The sequence below is a fragment of the Delphinapterus leucas genome, chromosome X (genome assembly GCF_059928025.1).
Source record: "Delphinapterus leucas isolate spDelLeu-1000000601 "Yukka" chromosome X, BTC_Dleu_Yukka2, whole genome shotgun sequence".
NCBI classification, from domain to species: domain Eukaryota; kingdom Metazoa; phylum Chordata; class Mammalia; order Artiodactyla; family Monodontidae; genus Delphinapterus; species Delphinapterus leucas.
The window spans coordinates 72,662,781-72,683,388 of NC_143150.1; the positions used below are offsets into that span (position 1 = coordinate 72,662,781).

The following is a 20,608-nucleotide window of genomic DNA, read 5'->3' on the forward strand; positions in this document are numbered from 1 at the left end:
TCACCATAACAAACATAATAATAAAGGAAAAGCTTGAAGGATTGCAAGAATTACCAAAAAAGTGATTCAGAGACACGAAGTGAGCAAATATTGTTGGGAAAATGGTGCTGATAGATTTGCTCCACAGAGGGTTGCCACAAAATTTCAATTTGTAAAAAATGCATTATCTGCAAAGCAAAATAAAGTGAAGCACAATAAAACCAGGCATGCCTGTGTAAATAGTTGTGCTATGGTCATCCATATACAAATTTTTGTGTGACATGTGTTTTCAGTTCTTTGGGTATATATGTAGGAGTGGAATTGCTAGATCATATGATAACTTTAACTTTTTGAGGAACTGCCAAGCTGTTTTCCAAAGGGGCTGTACCACTTTATGTTCCCATCAGCAATGCCTTAAGAGTTCCAATTTCTCCATATCCTCACCAATACTTGTTATTGTCTGTCTTTTTTATTATAGTCATCCTAGGGGGTATGAAATGGTATCTCATTTTAGTTTCGTATTATATTTCCCTAATGGTTAACTGACCATTTTTCATTTGTATATCTTATTTGGAGGAATGTGTCTATTCAAATCCTTTGCCCATTTTAAATTGGGTTGTCTTTTTGTTGTTGAGTTGTTAAGTTATTTCTATATTCTGGATACTAGACTCTTATCGGATGCATGATTTGCAAATTTCTCCTGTTCTCTGTGTTGTCTTTTCACTTTCTTGATAGTGTCCTTTGAAGCACAAAAGTGTTTAATTTTAAGGAAGTTCAACTTACCTATTTTTTCTTTTGTTGTTTGTGTTTTTGGTGTCATATATAAGAAACCATTGCCAAATCCAAGGCCAGAAAACTACCCTACTTTTCCTTCTAAGAGTCTTACAGTTTAAGCTCTCACTGTAGGTCTTTGATCCTTTTTGAATTAATTTTTGTATATGGTATGAGGTAGGGTTCCAACTTCACCCTTTTGCATGTGAATATCCAGTTGTCCCTGCATTATTTATTTATTTATTTGTTTATTTTTCTTTGCTAGAGGGGGTGCTGAAGTGGCACCCCAAAGGCTTTTCTGAGAAGGTGACATTTGAGTTGAGAACTGAATGATGAGGAGCCAGCTATAAGGAGATCTGCAGGAGAGGGAGAAGTCAGGGCATAGGACACAGCCCGTACAAAAGTCCTGGGGCCGGACTCTGCCTGGCATGGTGGAGGGATAGCAAGGAGGCCTGTGTGGCTGGAGCAGAGTGAGTGAGGGGGAGAGGAGGAGGGGAGGGCAGGGAGGGGACGGGTCAGGAAAGGCAGGGCCTTGTGGGCTGCAGGGGAGGACTTGAGCTTTTACCCCCAAGGGAGGTGGGACCCTGGAGGGCTGTGGGCAGAAGAGGGACAGGACCTGACTCAGGTGCTCACAGGTGCCCTCTGGCGGCGGCTGGGGGAGGACAGACTGTACTGGTGAGAGCAGGAGCCACTAGACTAGGGCAGAGGGAACAATGCTGGTCCAGGTGGGCAGTAATGGGGGCTGAATTAGGGTGGTGGTCATAGAGGATGTGAGAAGTGGGTGAACCCTCGCTAGATACTGAAGGCAGAGGTGACACTGGGAGGGAAGGAGAAGGGAGTTGAAGGTGACTCCTACGTCGTCGTGGGGACAGAGTTGCCTCAGCCGAGATGGCAGACAGGGCGGGAGCAGATTTGGGGGATGGTCGGGTGCCGTGTGGCCAAGATGAGTGTGAGACAGAGTATGAGACACCTTTGAGCCCCCTCGTGGAGACCTTGAGGGTTAGCTGGACCCCAGATCTGGAGCTCAGGGGAGGCCCTGGCTGGAGACAGGACTGTGGGTGTCATCTGGGCAGAGACGTGGTTCCAGCCCTGAGAGTGGACAAGGCACCCAGGAGGGGTATGGGTGGGGGAGGGAAGAGGCCAGAGAACCCAGGTGTGGGCCCACCAGGGAGAGAAGAGGGCCCGGAGAGGTGGGAGGGAAGCCAGGCGAGTGCAGGGTCCAAGGACCCAGTGAGGATGGAGTTCCCAGGACGAGGGTGGACTGGCCGGGGGAGATGCTGTGGAGAGGGGCAGGAGGACAGAGAAGTGACCGCTGGACTTAACAGGGCCCAGTGACCTTGATTAGGGCAGTTTCTGCGGCATGGGGGGAAGGGTGAGGGCCTGGGGGAGACTGAGGGGGGGACAGCGGATGTAAAGGCATCAGACAGTGCGTTGTGTTGGGTGTATGCCATGGGGTGTGTAAGCGTGAGGTGGCGTGGTAAGGCATGTGGGGTGTGCTAGAACCCGTGGCTCACTTTAGGGCACGAGAAGGCGTGTTAGGGCATGCACATGCGGAGCTGCACATGGCAGAGGCGCTGGCACGCCCCTGTTTGGCACGTGTTGGACCTCACGTCTGCTGTCAGAATAGTGGGGGGGGAGGGGAGGCTCTCCGATCTCATTAACTACACCCCTCCTCTAGGGACAACCTGTACCGGGTGGAGCTGGAGCCCCCCACGTCCATGGAGCTGCGGTACCAGCGGGTGAGGAGGGGGTGCAGGCGGGAGGGGAGGGGGCAATGCTTGGGGGTCCCGCCAGGGGGCCCGGACACTGAGCTGGGGAGCAAGGTGGATTCAGGCCTCCCTAGCAGGGTTCCTAGGGCTGTCAAGGACCCCGCTCACCTCACCAGCTCTCTGTGTCCCAGAAGCTGACCTGGTGCTCCAACCCCAGCGACATCAGCGTGTGTCGGATGAAGGGCAAGCAGGAGGTAAGTGGGCCCTGGCCACGCCTCCATCAGCCCTGGCCACGCCTCCAACCACGCCCCAATCCGTCCTGGCCACCCCCCAGGGCAAATCTTCTGCTTTCATTCTAAGCCGGGGCCCTGGTGTTGCCATGGCTACTCCCAGAGCCTGGCCACGCCCCCAAGATGGTCCTCAGTCGTGGCCGTGCCCTTAGCCCTCGTCTTGCCATAGCTCCACCCCTTCAAGTGCCCTATTTCCCTGTCTGGGCCCCTCCCTTAGTCATGGCCTCGCCCCCAGCCTAGTCCTAGTTTAGCCCCCTGATTTTGCCACGCCCACATCCCTAGCCCCTTCTTGCAGGCCCTGCCTCTTCCCTGGCCCCGCCCACACCCGTGACCACACCCACCCTGGCTTCTCTCTTCCCGCCGCCCCAATCCAGGGCGAGTGTCGAAATTTTGTAAAGGTGCTTCTACTTCGGGACGGATCCACCCTCTTCGTGTGTGGTTCCAATGCCTTCAACCCCGTGTGTGCCAACTACAGCGTGAGTCGTCGCTCTTCGAAGCCGTGACTGCCCCAGGTTCAACCTCCACGCCTTTGCTCACCGGCCCTCCACTGGTCATGCCCTATCCCCAGGCCACATCATCTCCTACAGGAAGCCTTACTGGATACGCCCTCCCAGGCCCCTCACCCGGAGCTCCAGAGGAGGCTTCCAAAGGAGGCCTGTACAGGCTGCAGCAACTTAAACTACAAACCAGTTATAGGATGAATTAGGATCGATTCAGACCCATTTATTACAGATCAGTAAATTGAGTCCCAGAGAGGTTAAATGACTGACCAAGTCACACAACATCCAAGGTGGCGCCAGGATTCCCCTTGGAGGGGGTGGCTGGGGGAGCCAGGGGCTGCTAGGTATAGACAGGAGCTCTGTCACTCAGTCCCTGTCCCCCCTGCAGATGGACACACTGCAGCCCCTCGGGGACAACATCGGCGGCATGGCCCGCTGCCCATACGACCCGAAACACGCCAATATTGCCCTCTTCTCTGGTGAGTGCCCCCAACTCTGACCATCTGATGGGGCCCCAGTCCACAGCAAGACATGGCATTTTCCACTCTTGGAGTCAGGTCATTTAGAAGATGGCTGGGAGACCATCTCTCCAGCTATAAAACAGGCAGAATCTCAAGGGCAGGGCTCAGCCGAAGTTGGGGATGAGCTGAGGAGTTGGGGATCAGCCTGAAGTCAGGGCCTCGGCAGGGTTGGGGCTCAGCCTGGGGCTTAGGGCTCACTTAGGCTCAGGGCTCAGTCTTGAAGTCAAGTTTTGACCCACCCAGCCTCCGGCCTCTATGATCTAATCTCTCACCTTCCTCCCCCTGACTCACCCCCATCCAGAAGGGATGCTCTTCACAGCCACCATTACCGACTTCCTAGACATCGACGCAGTCATCTACCACAGCCTCGGGGACCGGCCCACTCTGCGCACCATGAAACACGACTCCAAGTGGTTCAAAGGTGGGGTGATAGGGGCAGACCTGGTAGGGCTGGCATTCATCAAATTCCCCCACCAGAATAACAGTCCCAGAGGAGACAGGCAGGGAACTCCCATCTCATCTTTGGAACCTACTAGCCTCTTTGAAGATAAAGTTAGAGGAAAGATTTAAGTTGGATCTAAAGCAGAACTTGCTGGAAATGGGTGGCTTAGTAACCTGAAATGGAACAGCATGAGCGGTATGGTAGGAGCTCAGCTCAACACATGAGGGAGGAAGGTGACAAAATAGTAGACGTTGCTGTCTGTGGAAAGAAGACACGGTGATTTTAGGATTCTGACACCTACTTCCTCCAAAAAACCCCCAAAACTTTGGTCTCTTTTATTTTGCCTGTGTAATCAGCTTATATTCCCCCCCTTCACTGTAAAAGCAGCCACCCAGGCTACTGTGTTCCCAGCCCCAGAAACTCCCTTTCTCCTGTCATGGGCTGAGTTCTGACCCCTCCTCTCCTACAGAGCCCTACTTTGTCCACGTGGTGGAGTGGGGCAGCCACATCTACTTTTTCTTCCGGTAGATCGCAATGGAGTTTAACTACCTGGAAAAGGTAGGGCCCTATTTCCCCTCCCAAGGAGGCCCAGGCAGTGGGGCATGCAGCTGAGAGGCTCTGATCTCGGGAAGTGGGGAGCAGAGGTGGTTCCATGAAACTCCACCTGGGGCAAGAGGGTCCCCCTGGTCCTCAGAGCCCTCCACTCCAGCCGGGTCCAGGTCCCTGGGGCTTGAAGACATTTCTGGAGCAGCCCTGGGTGAGGGTCCTGGGTCTGAAGTCAGATACACCCCTGATTCCAGTCCCAGTGCCGTTGCTGTTCACCTGTCCACCCGCCCATCTACCATCATTTATCCATCCTTCCTCAACGGCCCATCTGTCTGCCCACTCACTCTCCCACTCAGCCGCCCTCTCACCTACCCATCTATCTGTTCTTCAGCCCACCCACACTTCCAGTCAAACCACTTACCTATCCATCCGCCCACCCCGACTCAGCCATCCTCCATCCATCCGTCCCTGCATCATTTATTAAAAAGACTATTCTCCCCTCCCCCCATTGAATTATCCTGGCACCCTTGGCAAAAATCAATTGACCATAAATGTAGAGTTTGTTTCTCGACTCTCAATTCCATTCTGTCGCTATAAAAAGTTTATTTAATTAATACATTATTTTCCGTGAGGCCTAACCTGGGACCACTTGGAGTAGAATCCATGTCATTTTTACCCACACTTATGAGCTAATTTAAGTAGGGTGCCACAGGACCACATTTAGGAAAATGAAGCTGATTAATGGGTCTCCAAGAAACGACGAATGGGAGGTGTGGTGATTTTTTGAATTAGAAAGTGCTTTGGAATGGAACTAGCAAAACCTGGATTTTGTGGCTTTGGGCAAGTTACTTCACCTCTAGGAGTTTTAGCTACTGTGAAATGGAGATGATGGCAATCTCATGGGGCTGTGTTAGCATTCAGAGACAGAGGCTGCGAAAGTGATGGCATAGTCTCTGGTACGCAGTAGGCTTTTTTATTATTCTTATTGTTGTTATCATTATTATTTTGTCTGCACCACGCAGCTTGTGGGATCTTAGTTCCCTGACCAGGGATTAGACCCGGCCCTTCGGCAGTGAAAGCACTGAGTCTTCACCACTGGGCCACCAGGGAATTCCCTGCAGTAGGTTTTTGACATAAAGTAGACTCACAGCTGGTACGTGGTCTTGTAGGTGCCCTCCCTCCTCACCCAGGGTGGTTATGTAGGATCAGGAGAGATGGGCTACTCAGGGCATGCCTGTGCCAGTTCCCATGGTTCTGTCCTGTCTCCTACACTGTACAGCAGTTCTGGTTCCACTCCTCCACCTTTTCTGTCAGCTACAGAGTAAAGGGTGGATAAAGAAGAGGAAAATGGCTCTCCACAGACCAGCTTTCTGGCTAGATTTCAGGGAAGCCCAGTAGTGAACCACACTGTAATTAGGAAATAGTCATATCCTGTTTTATATATCTAGAGCTTTATTTTTATAGAAGAAATGGCATAATTATTTTTAATAAAGTTTTTGGCAGTGTAGAACTGTATCACAGCTGAGGGAATCGTGTCTGCTTTGGATCAGGAAAGCATAGCTCAGGTCCCTGGTTTACCTTGTGGTGGCCCCCAAATTGTAAGGCAAGGGCCAAGGGCCTAGGAGGAAACAAACCATCCTTGTTCTCAACAAGGCTTCTAAGCTTCAACCTCAATAGTGATGGTGTCACTAAGGCTCAGGAGGAAAGGGCATGGTGTTCTTTAACTTCTCATTCCTCTGATCAGAGTTGGCTGGAGTCAGGGGGCAAAAAAGATCTGTGGGCTCACAAGACTCTGCTTACTAAACTGGGTTGTTGCCCACTCTTCCCCATCCCTCTGGTTCCTTCCTCTAAGCTGGACTCATTAAGTACTTCCTGGCTTGGTTGGCCTCCTCACTCAACCCTGAGATCTCCCCCTCTCCCCAGATTCTTCTTTCCATGTGGCCCTACTTGGATCCCTTAATGCTTTGGGGGTTCAGTAATGGGGAAATCCAGCTCCTGTTATATGATTGTCAGCTCCTGGGTCTCAGGGAGGCCATACTGTACTTTGTCAAACAGCTTGCACAGGGCGCTGATGTAGAGTGCGTGGTACTTGTCCACCGTCTTTTTGTTTGTCTTCTTAGTCTTGGGAATTGGCAGGGGCTCCCCAACTGTGGGGAAGGAGGAGAGACAAGCATCAGACCTTTCCCCCCACCCAACTCAAATTACCCATTCCTCAGAGGGAGCCACATACTGAAACTCAGTATCTGGGTCCCCTCCCCTTCCTTTGTTCTTTCCCTCTGCTCCAACCCCATACTGTCCCATGTTCTCCAAATACCTAATCTCGTGCGTGCTTAAGAGAATGAGAGTAAACTCAGAGAGTGCTGAAGGAATGTATGCAAGTAATGATGCCCTCACGGCAGCTGCTGAACTGTGTGCCTCCCGTGAATGGCCACAACTCTGATCTGTTTAGTTGTCCTCCCAACCCTGCCCTCAACCACAGCCACTGGAATTCCCATTGCCTGTCCCAGCTGTGTGCCGGGTCCCCTGAGACCTGAGGGATGACCTGGGTGGGGGGAATCAAGGACCAGAGTGGTCCAAAGATGCTGAAAAACTTAACAACAGTGGTAATGGGCCGATTGAAAGGCAAGAAGCCCCAGGATCCTCGAGTGAGGCCCCGGCCGTGGAAGGTACAGAAACTTAGTCTCAGGGTTTTTTTTGATTCTGTCCTGCAAGGTTTATTTGGAAGAACCTTAGCCACGTGCCCTCAGTGAAGGTCTCTTGATTGTGAACCTCATTCTCTCCAAAGGAATAGGAGGGAACAAGGTATGATCTGCAAAGAGACGTGCGGGAGTGTGAGTTCTCCCAGGAAGCTCCCCGCAGTGAAACCCTCTCCAAGGTAGGAAACCTCTACAATCTCCCCATTATAGGACAAGAGTCCAAGAACCCAAGCATCTCCAGCCTTGTGTCTCATTCTTGCTATGCTCCACACCCACCTCCCACAAGTGAACCCTTTGAGGGAGTTGCTGCACCTTGTCTTGTGATGGGAGGAAAGTAATCTCAGGAAATCTAATAGCCCTTATTGTACCCAGCATCCAGAGCGATCTTCCTAAACTGTGTATCTGGACATGTCACTCTTCTCTTTAAAACTCTTCCAGAGCTCCTCACTTTGTGCCACGCTGCTTAGCAAGGCCTTTGTGCTCTAGCCTTGCCTACCTGGCTAGCCTCCCCTCTCCTCAGCCCTTTGTTGCAATCTGCTTAGCCATACTAAGTGTGCTACGTTCTTGCTTGTCTATGCGCCTTTGTACATCCTGCTCCCTCTGCCAGAAACGCCTTCCCTCTGTCTTCACGTGACTAATTCTATTTCGCCCTTCACTACTCAGCTCCAATTTCATCCCGTGAACCACCTCCAGTTCTTTGAGCCCCTCCATTTCCTTCCACTCCCACCTCCCTCATCTGGTGCTTACCTCTTTCCTACACTAACACTACCCCAACTGTGTACTACAGTCATCACCTTGCCTGGCTGACTCCCAGTAGACAGCAAGCTAATCAAAAGGGGGAACTATGTCTTATTCATCTTTGAACCCCAGGGGCCTGGCATAGTGCCAGACATGTCATCCTAGGACCTCACTGAATGCCTGAGTTTTTCTCCCTTTTGGTCTAACTGGTAATGCCTACTAATATTTCAATTCACAGTTCAGACTTCACCCACCTATGAAACCTCTACTTTGGGTGGAAGGCTTTCCATCAGTTGGTGCTCCCATAGTGCTTTATACATATGTCCATTATGGCACATCTTTCATTCAACAAATATGTATTGAGTTCTTTCTATGTGCCAGCACTTTTTTTTTTTTTTGAGGAAGAACACTACCACCTCTTATTCTTTTTTTTTTTTTACATCTTTATTGGAGTATAATTGCTTTACAATGGTGTGCTAGTTTCTGCTTTATAACAAAGTGAACCAGTTATATATATACATATGTTCCCATCTCCCTTCCCTCTTACGTCTCCCTCCCTCCTACCCTCCCTATCCCACCTCTCTAGGTGGTCACAAACCACCGAGCTGATCTCCCTGTGCTGTGCAGCTGCTTCCCACTAGCTATCTATTTTACGTTTGGTAGTGTATATATGTCCATGCCACCCTCTCGCTTTGTCACAGCTTACCCTTCCCTCTCCCCATATCCTCAAGTCCATTCTCTAGTAGGTCTGTGTCTTTATTTCTGTCTTACCCCTAGGTTCTTTATGACATGTTTTTTCTTAAATTCCATATATATGTGTTAGCATACGATATTTGTCTTTCTCTTTCTGACTTATTTCACTCTGTATGACAGACTCTAGGTCCATCCACCTCATTACAAATAGCTCAATTTCGTTTCTTTTTATGGCTGAGTAATATGCCATTGTATATACATGCCACATCTTCTTTATCCATTCATCCGATGATGGACACTTAGGTTGTTTCCATCTCCAGGCTATTGTAAATAGAGCTGCAATGAACATTTTGGTACATGACTCTTTTTGAATTATGGTTTTCTCAGGGTATATGCCCAGTAGTGGGATTGCTGGGTCATATGGTAGTTCTATTTGTAGTTTTTTAAGGAACCTCCATACTGTTCTCCATAGTGGCTGAACGAATTCACATTCCCACCAGCAGTGCAAGAGTGTTCCCTTTTCTCCACACCCTCTCCAGCATTTATTGTTTCTAGATTTTTTGATGATGGCCATTCTGAATGGTGTGAGAGGATATCTCATTGTAGTTTTGAGTTGCATTTCTCTAATGATTAATGATGTTGAGCATTCTTTCATGTGTTTGTTGGCAGTCTGTATATCTTCTTTGGAGGAGTGTCTATTTAGGTCTTCTGGCTGTTTTTGGATTGGGTTGTTTGTTTTTTTGTTATTGAGCTGCATGAGCTGCTTGTAAATTTTGGAGATTAATCCTTTGTCAGTTGCTTCATTTGCAAATATTTTCTCCCATTCTGAGGGTTGTCTTTTGGTCTTGTTTATGGTTTCCTTTGCTGTGCAAAAGCTTTGAAGTTTCAATAGGTCCCATTTGTTTATTTTTGTTTTTATTTCCATTTCTCTGGGAGGTGGATCAAAAAGGATCTCGCTGTGATTTACGTCAAAGAGTGTTCTGCCTATGTTTTCCTCTAAGAGTTTGATAGTTTCTGGCCTTACATTTAGGTCTTTAATCCATTTTGAGCTTATTTTTGTGTATGGTGTTAGGGAGTGATTTAATCTCATACTTTTACATGTACCTGTCCAGTTTTCCCAGCACCATTTATTGAAGAGGCCGTCCTTTCTCCACTGTACATTCCTGCTTCCTTTATCAAAGATAAGGTGACCATATGTGCATGGGTTTATCTCTGGGCTTTCTATCCTGTTCCATTGATCTATCTTTCTGTTTTTGTGCCAGTACCATACTGTCTTGGTTACTGTAGCTTTGTAGTATAGTCTGAAGTCAGGAAGCCTGATTCCTCCAGCTCCATTTTTCGTTCTCCAGATTGCTTTGGCTATTCGGGGTCTTTGGCTATTCGGGGTCTTTTGTGTTTCCATACAAATTGTGAAATTTTTTGTTCTAGTTCTGTGAAAAATGCCAGTGGTAGTTTGATAGGGATTACATTGAATCTGTAGATTGCTTTGGGTAGTAGAGTCACTTTCACAATGTTGATTATTGCAATCCAAGAACATGGTATATCTCTCCACCTGTTTGTATCATCTTTAATTTCTTTCATCAGTGTCTTATTATTTTCTTCATACAGGTGTTTTGCCTCCTTAGGTAGGGCTATTCCTAGGTATTTTATTCTTTTTGTTGCAGTGGTAAATGGGAGTGTTTTCTTGATTTCACTTTCAGATTTTTCATCATTAGTGTATAGGAATGCCAGAAATTTCTGTGCATTAATTTTGTATCCTGCTACTTTACCAAATTCATTGATTGGCTCTAGTAGTTTTCTGGTAGCCTCTTTAGGATTCTCTATGTACAGTATCATGTCATCTGCAAACAGTGACAGTTTACTTCTTCTTTTCCAATTTGGATTCCTTTTATTTCCTTTTCTTCTCTGATTGCTGTGGCTAAAACTTCCAAAACTATGTTGAATAAGAGTGGTGAGAGTGGGCAACCTTGCCTTGTTCCTAATTTTAGTGGAAATGCTTTCAGTTTTTCACCATTGAGGATGATGTTGGCTGTGGGTTTGTCTTATATGGCCTTTATTATGTTGAGGAAAGTTCCCTCTATGCCTACTTTCTGCAGGGTTTTTATCATAAATGGGTGTTGAATTTTGTCGAAAGCTTTCTCTGAATCTATTGAAATGATCATATGGTTTTTCTCCTTCAATTGGTTAATATGGTTTATCACATTGATTGATTTGTGTATATTGAAGAATCTTTGCATTCCTGGAATAAACCCCACTTGATCATGGTGTATGATCCTTTTAACATGCTGTTGGATTCTGTTTGCTAGTATTTTGTTGAGGATTTTTGCATCTATGCTCATCAGTGATATTGGCCTGTAGTTTTCTTTCTTTGTGACATCCTTGTCTGGTTTGGTATCAAGGTGACGGTGGCCTCGTAGAATGAGTTTGGGAGTGTTCCTCCCTCTGCTATATTTTGGAAGAGTTTGAGAAGGATAGGTGTTATCTCTTCTCTAAATGTTCAGTAGAATTCGCCTGTGAAGCCATGTGGTCCTGGGCTTTTGTTTGTTGGAAGATTTTTAATCACAGTCTCAATTTCAGGGCTTGTGATTGGTCTGTTCATATTTTCTATTTCTTCCTGATTCAGTCTTGGCAGGTTGTGCATTTCTAAGAATTTGTCCATTTCTTCCAGGTTGTCCATTTTATTGGCGTATAGTTGCTTGTAGTAATCTCTCATGATCTTTTGTATTTCTGCAGTGTCAGTTGTTACTTCTCCTTTTTCATTTCTAATTCTATTGATCTGAGTCTTCTCCCTTTTTTTCTTGATGAGTCTGGCTAATGGTTTATCAATTTTGTTTATATTCTCAAAGAACCAGCTTTTAGTTTTATTAATCTTTGCTATCGTTTCCTTCATTTCCTTTTCATCTATTTCTGATCTGATCTTTATGATTTCTTTCCTTCCGCTAACTTTGGGGTTGTTTTGTTCTTCTTTCGCTAATTGCTTTAGGTGTAAGTTTAGGTAGTTTCTTTGAGATGTTTCTTGTTTTTTAAGGTAGGACTGTGCTGCTATAAACTTTGCTCTTGGAACTGCTTTTGCTGCATCCCATAGGTTTTGGGTCGTTGTGTCTCCAATGTCATTTGTTTCTAGGTATTTTTTGATTTCCTCTTTGATTTCTTCAGTGATCACTTCGTTATTAAGTAGTGTATTGTTTAGCCTCCATGTGTTTGTATTTTTTACAGATCTTTTCCTGTAATTGATATCTAGTCTCATAGCATTGTGGTCGGAAGAGATACTTGATACGATTTCAATTTTCTTAAATTAACCAAGGCTTGGTTTGTGACCCAAGATACGATCTATCCTGGAGAATGTTCCATGAGCACTTGAGAAAAATGTGTATTCTGTTGTTTTTGGATGGAATGTCCTATAAATATCAATTAAGTCCATCTTGTTTAATGTATCATTTAAAGCTTGTGTTTCCTTATTTATTTTCATTTTGGATGATCTTTCCATTGGTGAAAGTGGGGTGTTAAAGTCCCCTACGATGAATGTGTTACTGTCGATTTCCCCTTTTATGGCTGTTAGTATTTGCCTTATGTATTGAGGTGCTCCTATTTTGGATGCATAAATATTTACAATTGTTATATCTTCTTCTTGGATCGATCCCTTGATTGTTATGTAGTGTCCTTCTTTGTCTCTTGTAATAGTCTTTATTTTAAAGTCTATTTTGTCTGATATGAGACTTGCTACTCCAGCTTTCTTTTGGTTTCCATTTGCATGGAATAACTTTTTCCGTCCCCTCACTTTCAGTCTGCATGTGTCTCTAGGTCTGAAGTGGGTCTCTTGTAGACAGCATATATATGGGTCTTGTTTTTGTATCCATTCAACCAGTCTATGTCTTTTGGTGGGAGCATTTAATCCATTTACATTTAAGGTAATTATTGATATGTATGTTCCTATTCCCATTTTCTTAATTGTTTTGTGTTTGTTATTGTAGGTCTTTTCCTTCTCTTGTGTTTCTTGCCTAGAGAAGTTCCTTTAGCAGTTGTTGTAAAGTTGGTTTGGTGGTGCTGAACTCTCTCAGCTTTTGCTTGTCTGTAAAGGTTTTAATTTCTCCATCAAATCTGAATGAGATCCTTGCTGGGTAGAGTAATCTTGGTTGTAGGTTTTTCTCCTTCATCACTTTAAATATGTGCTGCCAGTCCCTTCTGGCTTGCAGAGTTTCTGCTGAAAGATCAGCTGTTAACCTTATGGGGATTCCCTTGTGTGTTATTTGTTGTTTTTTCCCTTGCTGCTTTTAATATGTTTTCTTTGTATTTAATTTTTGACAGTTTGATTAATATGTGTCTTGGCGTGTTTCTCCTTGGATTTATCCTGTCTGGGACTCTCTGTGCTTCCTGGACCTGATTAACTATTTCCTTTCCCATATTAGGGAAGTTTTCAGCTATAATCTCTTCAAATATTTTCTCAGTCCCTTTCTTTTCCTCTTCTTCTTCTGGAACCCCTATAATTTGAATGTTGGTGCGTTTAATGTTGTCCCAGAAGTCTCTGAGACTGTCCTCAGTTCTTTTCATTCTTTTTTCTTTATTCTGCTCTGCAGTAGTTATTTCCACTATTTTATCTTCCAGGTCACTTATCCGTTCTTCTGCCTCAGTTATTCTGCTATTGATCCCATCTAGAGTATTTTTAATTTCATTTGTTGTGTTGTTCATTGTTGCTTGTTTCATCTTTAGTTCTTTTAGGTCCTTGTTAAATGTTTCTTGCATTTTCTCTATTCTATTTCCAAGAATTTGGATCATCTTTAGTATCATTATTCTGAATTCTTTTCCAGGTATACTGCCTATTTTCTCTTCATTTCTTAGGTCTGGTGGGTTTTTATCTTGCTCCTTCAACTGCTGTATGTTTTTCTGTCTTCTCATTTTGCTTATCTTACTGTGTTTGGGGTCTCCTTCTTGCAGGATGCAAGTTAGTAGTTCCCGTTGTTTTTGGTGTCTGTCCCCAGTGGCTAAAGTTGTTTCAGTGGGTTGTGTAGGCTTCCTGGTGGAGGGGACTAGTGCCTGTGTTCTGGTGGATGAGGCTGGATCTTGTCTTTCTGGTGGGCAGGTCCATGTCTGGTGGTGTGTTTTGGGGTGTCTGTGGACTTATTATGATTTTAGGCAGCCTGTATGCTAATGGGTGGGGTTGTGTTCCTGTCTTTCTAGTTTGGCATAGGGTATCCAGCACTGTAGCTTGCTGGTCGTTGAGTGGAGCTGGGTCTTGGCATTGAGATGGAGATCTCTGGGAGATTTTCGCCGTTTGATATTATGTGGAGCTCGGAGGTCTCTTGTGGACCAGCGTCCTGAAGTTGGCTCTCCCACCTCAGAGGCACAGCACTGACTCCTGGCTGCAGCACCAAGAGCCTTTCATCCACATGTCTCAGAATAAAAGGGAGAAAAAGTAGAAAGAAAGAAAGAAAGAAAGAAAGAAAGAAAGAAAGAAAGAAAGAAAGAAGGAAAGGAAAGAAGGAAAGAAAGAAAGAAAGGATGGAAGGAGGGAAGGAGGGAAGGAAGGAAGGCGGGAAGCAAGTAAGAAAGAAAGAAAAGAAAGAAAGAGGATAAAATAAAGTAAGATAAAATAAAGTTATTAAAATAAAAAATAATTATTAAGAAAAAAAATTTTTTAAAAAGAAAAAAAAAACGGACCCTAGGACAAATGGTGACAGCAAAGCTATACTGACAAGATCTCACACCGAAGTATACACATATACACTCACAAAAATAGGAAAAGGGGAAAAAAATAGTAAATCTTGCTCTCAAAGTCCACCTCCTCAATTTGGGATGATTCGTTGTCTATTCATGTATTCCACAGATGCAGGGTACATCAGTTTGATTGTGGAGCTTTAATCCACTGCTTCTGAGGCTGCTGGGGGAGATTTCCCTTTCTCTTCTTTGTTCGCACAACTCCTGGGGCTCAGCTTTGGATTTGGCTGTGCCTCTGCGTGTAGGTCGCTGGAAGGCATCTGTTCTTCGCTCAGACAGGACGGGGTCAAAGGAGCAGCTGCCTCGGGGACTCTGGCTCACCCAGGCCAGGGGGAGGGAGGGGCGCGGATGCGGGGCAAGCCTGCGATGGCAGAGGCCGGCGGGATGCCGCACCACCACGAGGCACGCCGTACGCCCTGCCAGGGAAGTTGTCCCTGGATCCCGGGACCCCGACAGTGGTGGGCTGCACAGGCTCCCTGGAAGGGAGGTGCGGACAGCGACCCGTGCTCGCACACAGGCTTCCCGGTGGTGGCAGCAGCAGCCTCAGCATCTCATGCCCGTCTCTGGGGTCCGTGCCGTCAGCTGCGGCTCGCGCCCATCTCTGGAGCTCCTCCAAGCAGCGCTCCCAATCCCCTCTCCTCGCGCACCAGGAAACAAAGAGGGAAGAAAAAGTCTCTTGCCTCTTCGGCAGGTCCAGACTTTTCCCCGGACTCCCTCCCTGCCAGCCATGGTGCACCAACCCCCTGCAGGCTGTGCTCACGCCGCCAACCCGAGTCCTCCCCCTGTGCTCTCCGGTCCCTATTCTTTTGTCTCGGTTTATTCTTTTCTCTTTTGCCCTACCCAGGTACGTGGGGAGTTTCTTGCCTTTTGGGAGGTCTGAGGTCTTCTGCCAGCGTTCAGTAGGTGTTCTGTAGGAGTTGTTCCACGTGTAGATGTATTTCTGGTGTATCTGTGGGGAGGAAGGTGATCTCTGCGTCTTACTCTTCCGCCATCTTCTCGATCTCCTACCACCTCTTCGTGCCAGCACTTTTTTAAGCCCTGGGGACACATCAGTGAACACAATGGATTAAAAAAAATCTCTGTCCTCATGGAGCTTACGTTTTATTGAGAGAAGACAGACAATAAACAATAATAATGAACAAATAGAAAACCATATATGTAAAGAAATAAAATTGATGACGCATGAGGAGATGATAAGCGCAATGGGAAAAAGATCCAGCAGGATGGTCAGGATAGACCTTATTGAGAAGAGACATTTGAGCAAGGACCTGGAGGAGGTAAAGGAATAAGCCAAAGAGTTATTTGCAGGAATAATGTCCCAGACAGAGGGGACAACTAGAAAAAGGCCCTAAGGGAGGAGCGTGTGGCTTGTTTGAGGGACAGCAAGGAAGCCAGTGTAGCTCTAATGGAGTGAGCAAGGGGGAGGGCAGTGGCTGATGAGATCAGAGATGTGGCAAGATAATTTAGGGTCTTGCAGGCCCTTGTAAAGACTTCGGTTTTGCTCGGTGTGAAATGGGAGCCACTGGAGCATTTGGAGTAGTGACATGATCTGACTCACGCTGAATAGGATCATCCTGGCCACAGTTGAGAATAGACTCTTGGATGTGAGGGAGGCAAGGGTAGAAGCAGAGAGAGCACTTAGGAGACTGTTGTAATAATCCAGGGGAGAGACGATGGGGTGGTAAACCAGGGGGCGATAGTTGAGATGGTAAGTGGTTGGCTTCTGGATATATTTTGTAATTATATGTGAATATGTCTGTCTTCCATTGGACTCTGAGTTCTTTAAAGGCAAGGACCAGGTCTTATCTATTTTTATATCCTTAATGCCTAGTACTATGCCTGACACACAGTAGCTGTTCAGTAACTGCGGAATGAATGCATTCTATTTCTCAAACCAGATTATATGCTCTTTGGGGGCAGTATCCATGTCTTTTGCATGTTTGCAATCCCCACAGCATCAAGCCCAGTGCCTTCCTTGCCCTGGGTAAGTTCTCTGGGCCTCGCAGTTCATGGGTTGATATAGACTGAAGCCCCACTTCCCCAGACCCCCAGCCTACTAGGCTAATGGGCAGAAGGTAAAGGTCTTTTACTGTTTTTTCTCTAACTTCAAGCTTTAAAAGTACCCACCAGAATGTGTCTGGAGGCCCAAACACCCTTAAGGCCCAGTGTGAGCGAGTAGAGAGAAGCAGTCAGAATGAAGAGGGAACCCACTCTAACAGGTTTCCAAGGAAGGACACCATTCTGGACAGGTGCTACAGAGGACCTATGGCACCCTGATGATAGGGCACCAGAACCTAGGGACCCACCCTGTCTTCAGTGCCAACCTCACAAAACCTTTATGCTGTTTAAGGAGGACGGTAAGAGGCTCCTGCGTGGCACAAGAGGGCTTCAGCAGCTCCACCCACTGCAATAACCACAGCATTGCCCGAGCCTTTCTTGGTCAGCAAATACTTCAAGGCCAACTCACTCACTGGGCACACACCTGTGAAACCAAAGAGTCAAGTGGTATAACAAACTTGGTGCTTGAGGACGGGGTAAGGGGTTCCTCTAGGGTCTTCCTGCTGGAGACAGTCCTTCTGTCACCTGACTGTGCTTGTCTCCACTCTTCTGTCTTTAACCTCCACATCCTGGGTTAGCCCTGAGGTTGGTCCTTAGGGTCAGCTGCTTGCCTTGCAGATCTGTGCTACTACAGTTGGGGCTACATTGAGTTCTTCTGCCTACTTTCTCTTAGCTCCATAGTATTTAAGCCCAACCCTTCCTTCTCTACCCAGGAACCACAGCTGTCTTCCACTCTCCCCAGGCTGATGGCAATTGAGGCTCTCCAGAGTTCTCTTCCCTAGGAGTAATGAGGAATAGCCACCACCATCCTGCTTCCTCCTTAGAGCAACCCGGCAAAAGGAAGCCAGTGGCTGCGGGTTCTGGAGAGTAGGCAGACCCAGGATCCTGTCCAAGCCAAACTGAAATGTAGATGAACCATGGAATGACATCTTGCTGCTCTACAACAGTCACAGAGTCTTTCCTCACCTCTGCTTCCCAACTCTGCCCTGTGCTCACCTTCTGTTCTCTCCTGGGATGGAAGACATTGGCTCCAGGCCACAGTCCTTGAGGTCCACGTTCATACCAACCTCAGAGGGGAGCAGAACCATCCTCTGGGACTCTAGTCGTGCCACCTGGCCCCTCCAGATATCAATGTATCTTACCTTTTAATGTTTGGCTTCAGTTGTTTTCTGGTGTCAAGAAGGATGGATATTCATCCAAAGGGAAGGACATTTGGCACAGTACCCCGGCTTGAAGCCTGGCGTGGGGAAGTTGTCCTGGATTCTGACGGATGCCTATCCTTTATCCCTTGATGTCTTACGCAAATTCAAAGGGGTTCTCAGGAGATGAGGGTCATGGGCCAGGAGGGTACCAGCTAGTATGAAAGACTTGAAAGTGTCTTTGAGACGCCCTGAGATGAGAGCTGCTACATAAATGACTGGCCAAAAGAAGCCAGTTGACATCCCCCAAGAGTCAGGCAAAGTTCATCTGAGCTGTACCATTCATGCCTCATTTTCCTTATACTTGGTTTTGATATTTGGCTTTTGCTTTCTGCTTTCCACTTTGGCTTTGATCCTGAACTCCAGGCTTCTGCTTCCTCTTCTGAAAGGATCCTTGGCAACTCTTATGAACGCCTATAACTTATCCTGCTGCCTAATCAAACCCTGCCTCCCAGATCTTGGACAGAACCTGAGGCTTGGCCGCATATTCCTGTTACTGGCTCAGTGTGTTCTGGACTCATTTTCTACTAAGTCCTCTTCCAGCAGGGAGTGAGAACTGGACTGACTGTCAAGGCTTATAGAAGTTGGAGCCCTGAGGTAGGTCAGAGAATGGAATGATTTCTTGTACTCACCCATTGACATCACATAATCTCGCACAATGGGGATCCAGAAGATCCCTTCCAAGGTCCCTACATAAGGAGTGATGGCTGGGAAAATCCGAGCAAAGCCAGTGGCCTCAGTGGGAAAGATGATGAAGACATCATAAGAGAGAATGCCATGGGGGTGGTTGGCAATGATATAGTTGTGTTTGGGACAGAGGTCATGAGTCTTCACCAGCTGTTAGAGGGAGATTGAATCAGGGTAGTGGATAGAAGGAAGAGAGGACATGTGGACTCAGATCCCGGTAGGTAGCCTGTGTTTCCCTTGGGGAGCCCCAAATCCCTATTCACTGGGATGTCTTCACTGTCACAGGATTGCCAGGGGTTATGATGCTCAGAGAGGCTGACCTGGGTCTGCCACTCTGAGGCAAGGTGCTATCCATTTGTCTCCCCACCTGCCCATCCATCTTGGGTCCCTGCTCTGCATTATGCCTCTGGGCCTTGATGTCCACTGCTGGCCACCAAAGCCTTTGAAAACATAGGGCTGAATGGGGAGGGAGAGTCTGGGCAACAGGGACTGAGGGCACCCAGAGGAAGCGTAGTCACCTTTACTGGGAAGTAATTTGGAAATACTTCCAGAGGGTCCAGTTTCGTACCCAAGTTGAACGCCTACCACCTGCAGGTACGGAAGGGAAGGAAAGACTGGGTGAGATCTTGCCAATCCCTCTACTTCTCCTGGAGGTGGAGGGTTCTTCCTAAAATCTTCAGGTTACCAGAGGGGCCTCTTTCTCACATTTCCATATCTTGGGCACAGAGCTATAGGTACTGTCCCTGAATCCAACCCCCAAGGAGACACAGGAAGCCCCTGCTCCTTTGGAGCAGTCAGAAGGGTGGGAGGGAAATAGCAGGAGGCTGGGAGCACCCACCCAGAAACCAGCCTCAATTCTTCCTGGGCAGCCTGGCAGAGACCTCTGTTACTTGCTGAGCTTTGCCCTCCTGTCTCCCTCCCCTTCCCTCTACCTTCCTGTGCTCCTCTCCCTCTCTCCCTCGCTTCGCCTCCCTGACCTCCTTTCCTTTCCCTTTCCTCTTCTTTCCTCTCCCCACCTCTTCTCCCTCTGTCTCTCCCACTCTCTCCTTCCACCCCCACCCCAGCCCTGTGGCTCCATCCTCGGTACAGACAGGGACCACCACTCTTCCCCTGTTTCTTACCTTGACTGTGGGTGTTCGTCATAGGTGAGCCAGGCTAAGGCGAGCACGGACAGCATCCCGAACTTAGTGAACACCAGAAAGTAGGGTATAAGAAGAATAGGAATAGCTCCTGAGGGGACGCAAAGGGTTCATGCCCTTCAGTTCCCTTCAAGTTTAATACACCTCTCATAACCCCGATCTCTGCTCTGTAGTGAAGGAGCAGGTTGAGGCCGGTGTGAGACTCTTCTCTCCTCACCCCCCCCCGAACCCCTACCCCCCTCCTAGCTCTGCTGTGGTCCGGGAGGACCTCTGAGTCCCTGGATCTGGGTCCCCTTGGTGGCTGAGATCTTAACTGAGGACAGCAGAACCATGACGTTCTCAGAGTAGGTCCTCAGCTGGGGTCAAAGGACAGCACTACTTGGCAATTGGAAGGAAACAGCATCTTGGGCCGGTGGCTTACATCCCCGTTCTGGGACCTCAGGAAGTCCTTTCTGAAAGCTAAACCCTCCTTCCTTTGTGCAACTGCTCTGTCAGCACATTCCAGTGGAGAGGGGCGGCCTGCAGTGTACGGGCTGTTTGATTCTGAGAAGAAAACACATATTAGAAACTGCTTTACTTTGTTCGATTTTGTCCCATTCAAAATGTCTCAAAAGTTCAGAAGGGGAAGAAATCATCTCTGTTAGCAAAGAAAGGGTCACAGCAGGCTGTGAAATGCAGACGTGGTACATCTTACAGCAGTGGGAGTTGAATTCCATTTTAAAATGTGCATTCATGAGAAAGAGGGGCTCAGTACACATATTGTGAATTTAAAAATACCCAGCTAAAGGAATGACTTCTTTGATCAGATAACATCATAGTAGATAAAAGTTTCAGAGAAGGGGAAGAGACTCAAGAGTTACCTGCCAGCAGGTTTGTCTCTCGCATTTTGGGCTTAGATGAAAATAACAGGAAAAAGATGGAATGGGCA

At 47.2% G+C, this 20,608-nt stretch overlaps 2 protein-coding genes across 2 annotated transcripts; one reads left to right on the forward strand and one right to left on the reverse strand.

Annotated features, from left to right (window-relative positions):
- The first annotated feature begins 5 nt into the window (after positions 1-5).
- On the forward strand, positions 6-9,464 carry LOC149744288 (semaphorin-6B-like). The gene is made up of 4 exons (XM_089904442.1): positions 6-2,489; positions 2,651-3,225; positions 3,638-3,728; positions 4,072-9,464. Exons 3-4 carry the CDS (start codon positions 3,638-3,640, stop codon positions 4,338-4,340), a joined length of 360 nt encoding a protein of 119 aa, XP_089760568.1. The 5' UTR covers positions 6-2,489; positions 2,651-3,225; the 3' UTR covers positions 4,341-9,464.
- Positions 6,757-20,565, reverse strand: DGAT2L6 (diacylglycerol O-acyltransferase 2 like 6). The gene is made up of 5 exons (XM_089904924.1): positions 20,541-20,565; positions 19,663-19,771; positions 18,909-18,981; positions 18,487-18,691; positions 6,757-6,905 (listed from the first exon to the last, which is right to left on the reverse strand). Exons 1-5 carry the CDS (start codon positions 20,563-20,565, stop codon positions 6,757-6,759), a joined length of 561 nt encoding a protein of 186 aa, XP_089761050.1.
- Between the last annotated feature and the right edge of the window lie 43 nt (positions 20,566-20,608).

Excerpts from the sequence above, each read along its gene's own strand:
- DGAT2L6 (XM_089904924.1), bottom strand. The coding sequence starts at position 20,565 with ATGCGAGAGACAAACCTGCTGGCAG. Across the intron at positions 19,772-20,540 it reads AGAGACAAACCTGCTGGCAG|GAGCTATTCCTATTCTTCTT; the intron begins GTAACTCTTGAG and ends GCGTCCCCTCAG. Across the intron at positions 18,982-19,662 it reads GACGAACACCCACAGTCAAG|GCTTTGGTGGCCAGCAGTGG; the intron begins GTAAGAAACAGG and ends ATGTTTTCAAAG.
- LOC149744288 (XM_089904442.1), top strand. The coding sequence starts at position 3,638 with ATGGACACACTGCAGCCCCTCGGGGACAACATCGGCGGCATGGCCCGC. Across the intron at positions 3,729-4,071 it reads CAATATTGCCCTCTTCTCTG|AAGGGATGCTCTTCACAGCC; the intron begins GTGAGTGCCCCC and ends ACCCCCATCCAG.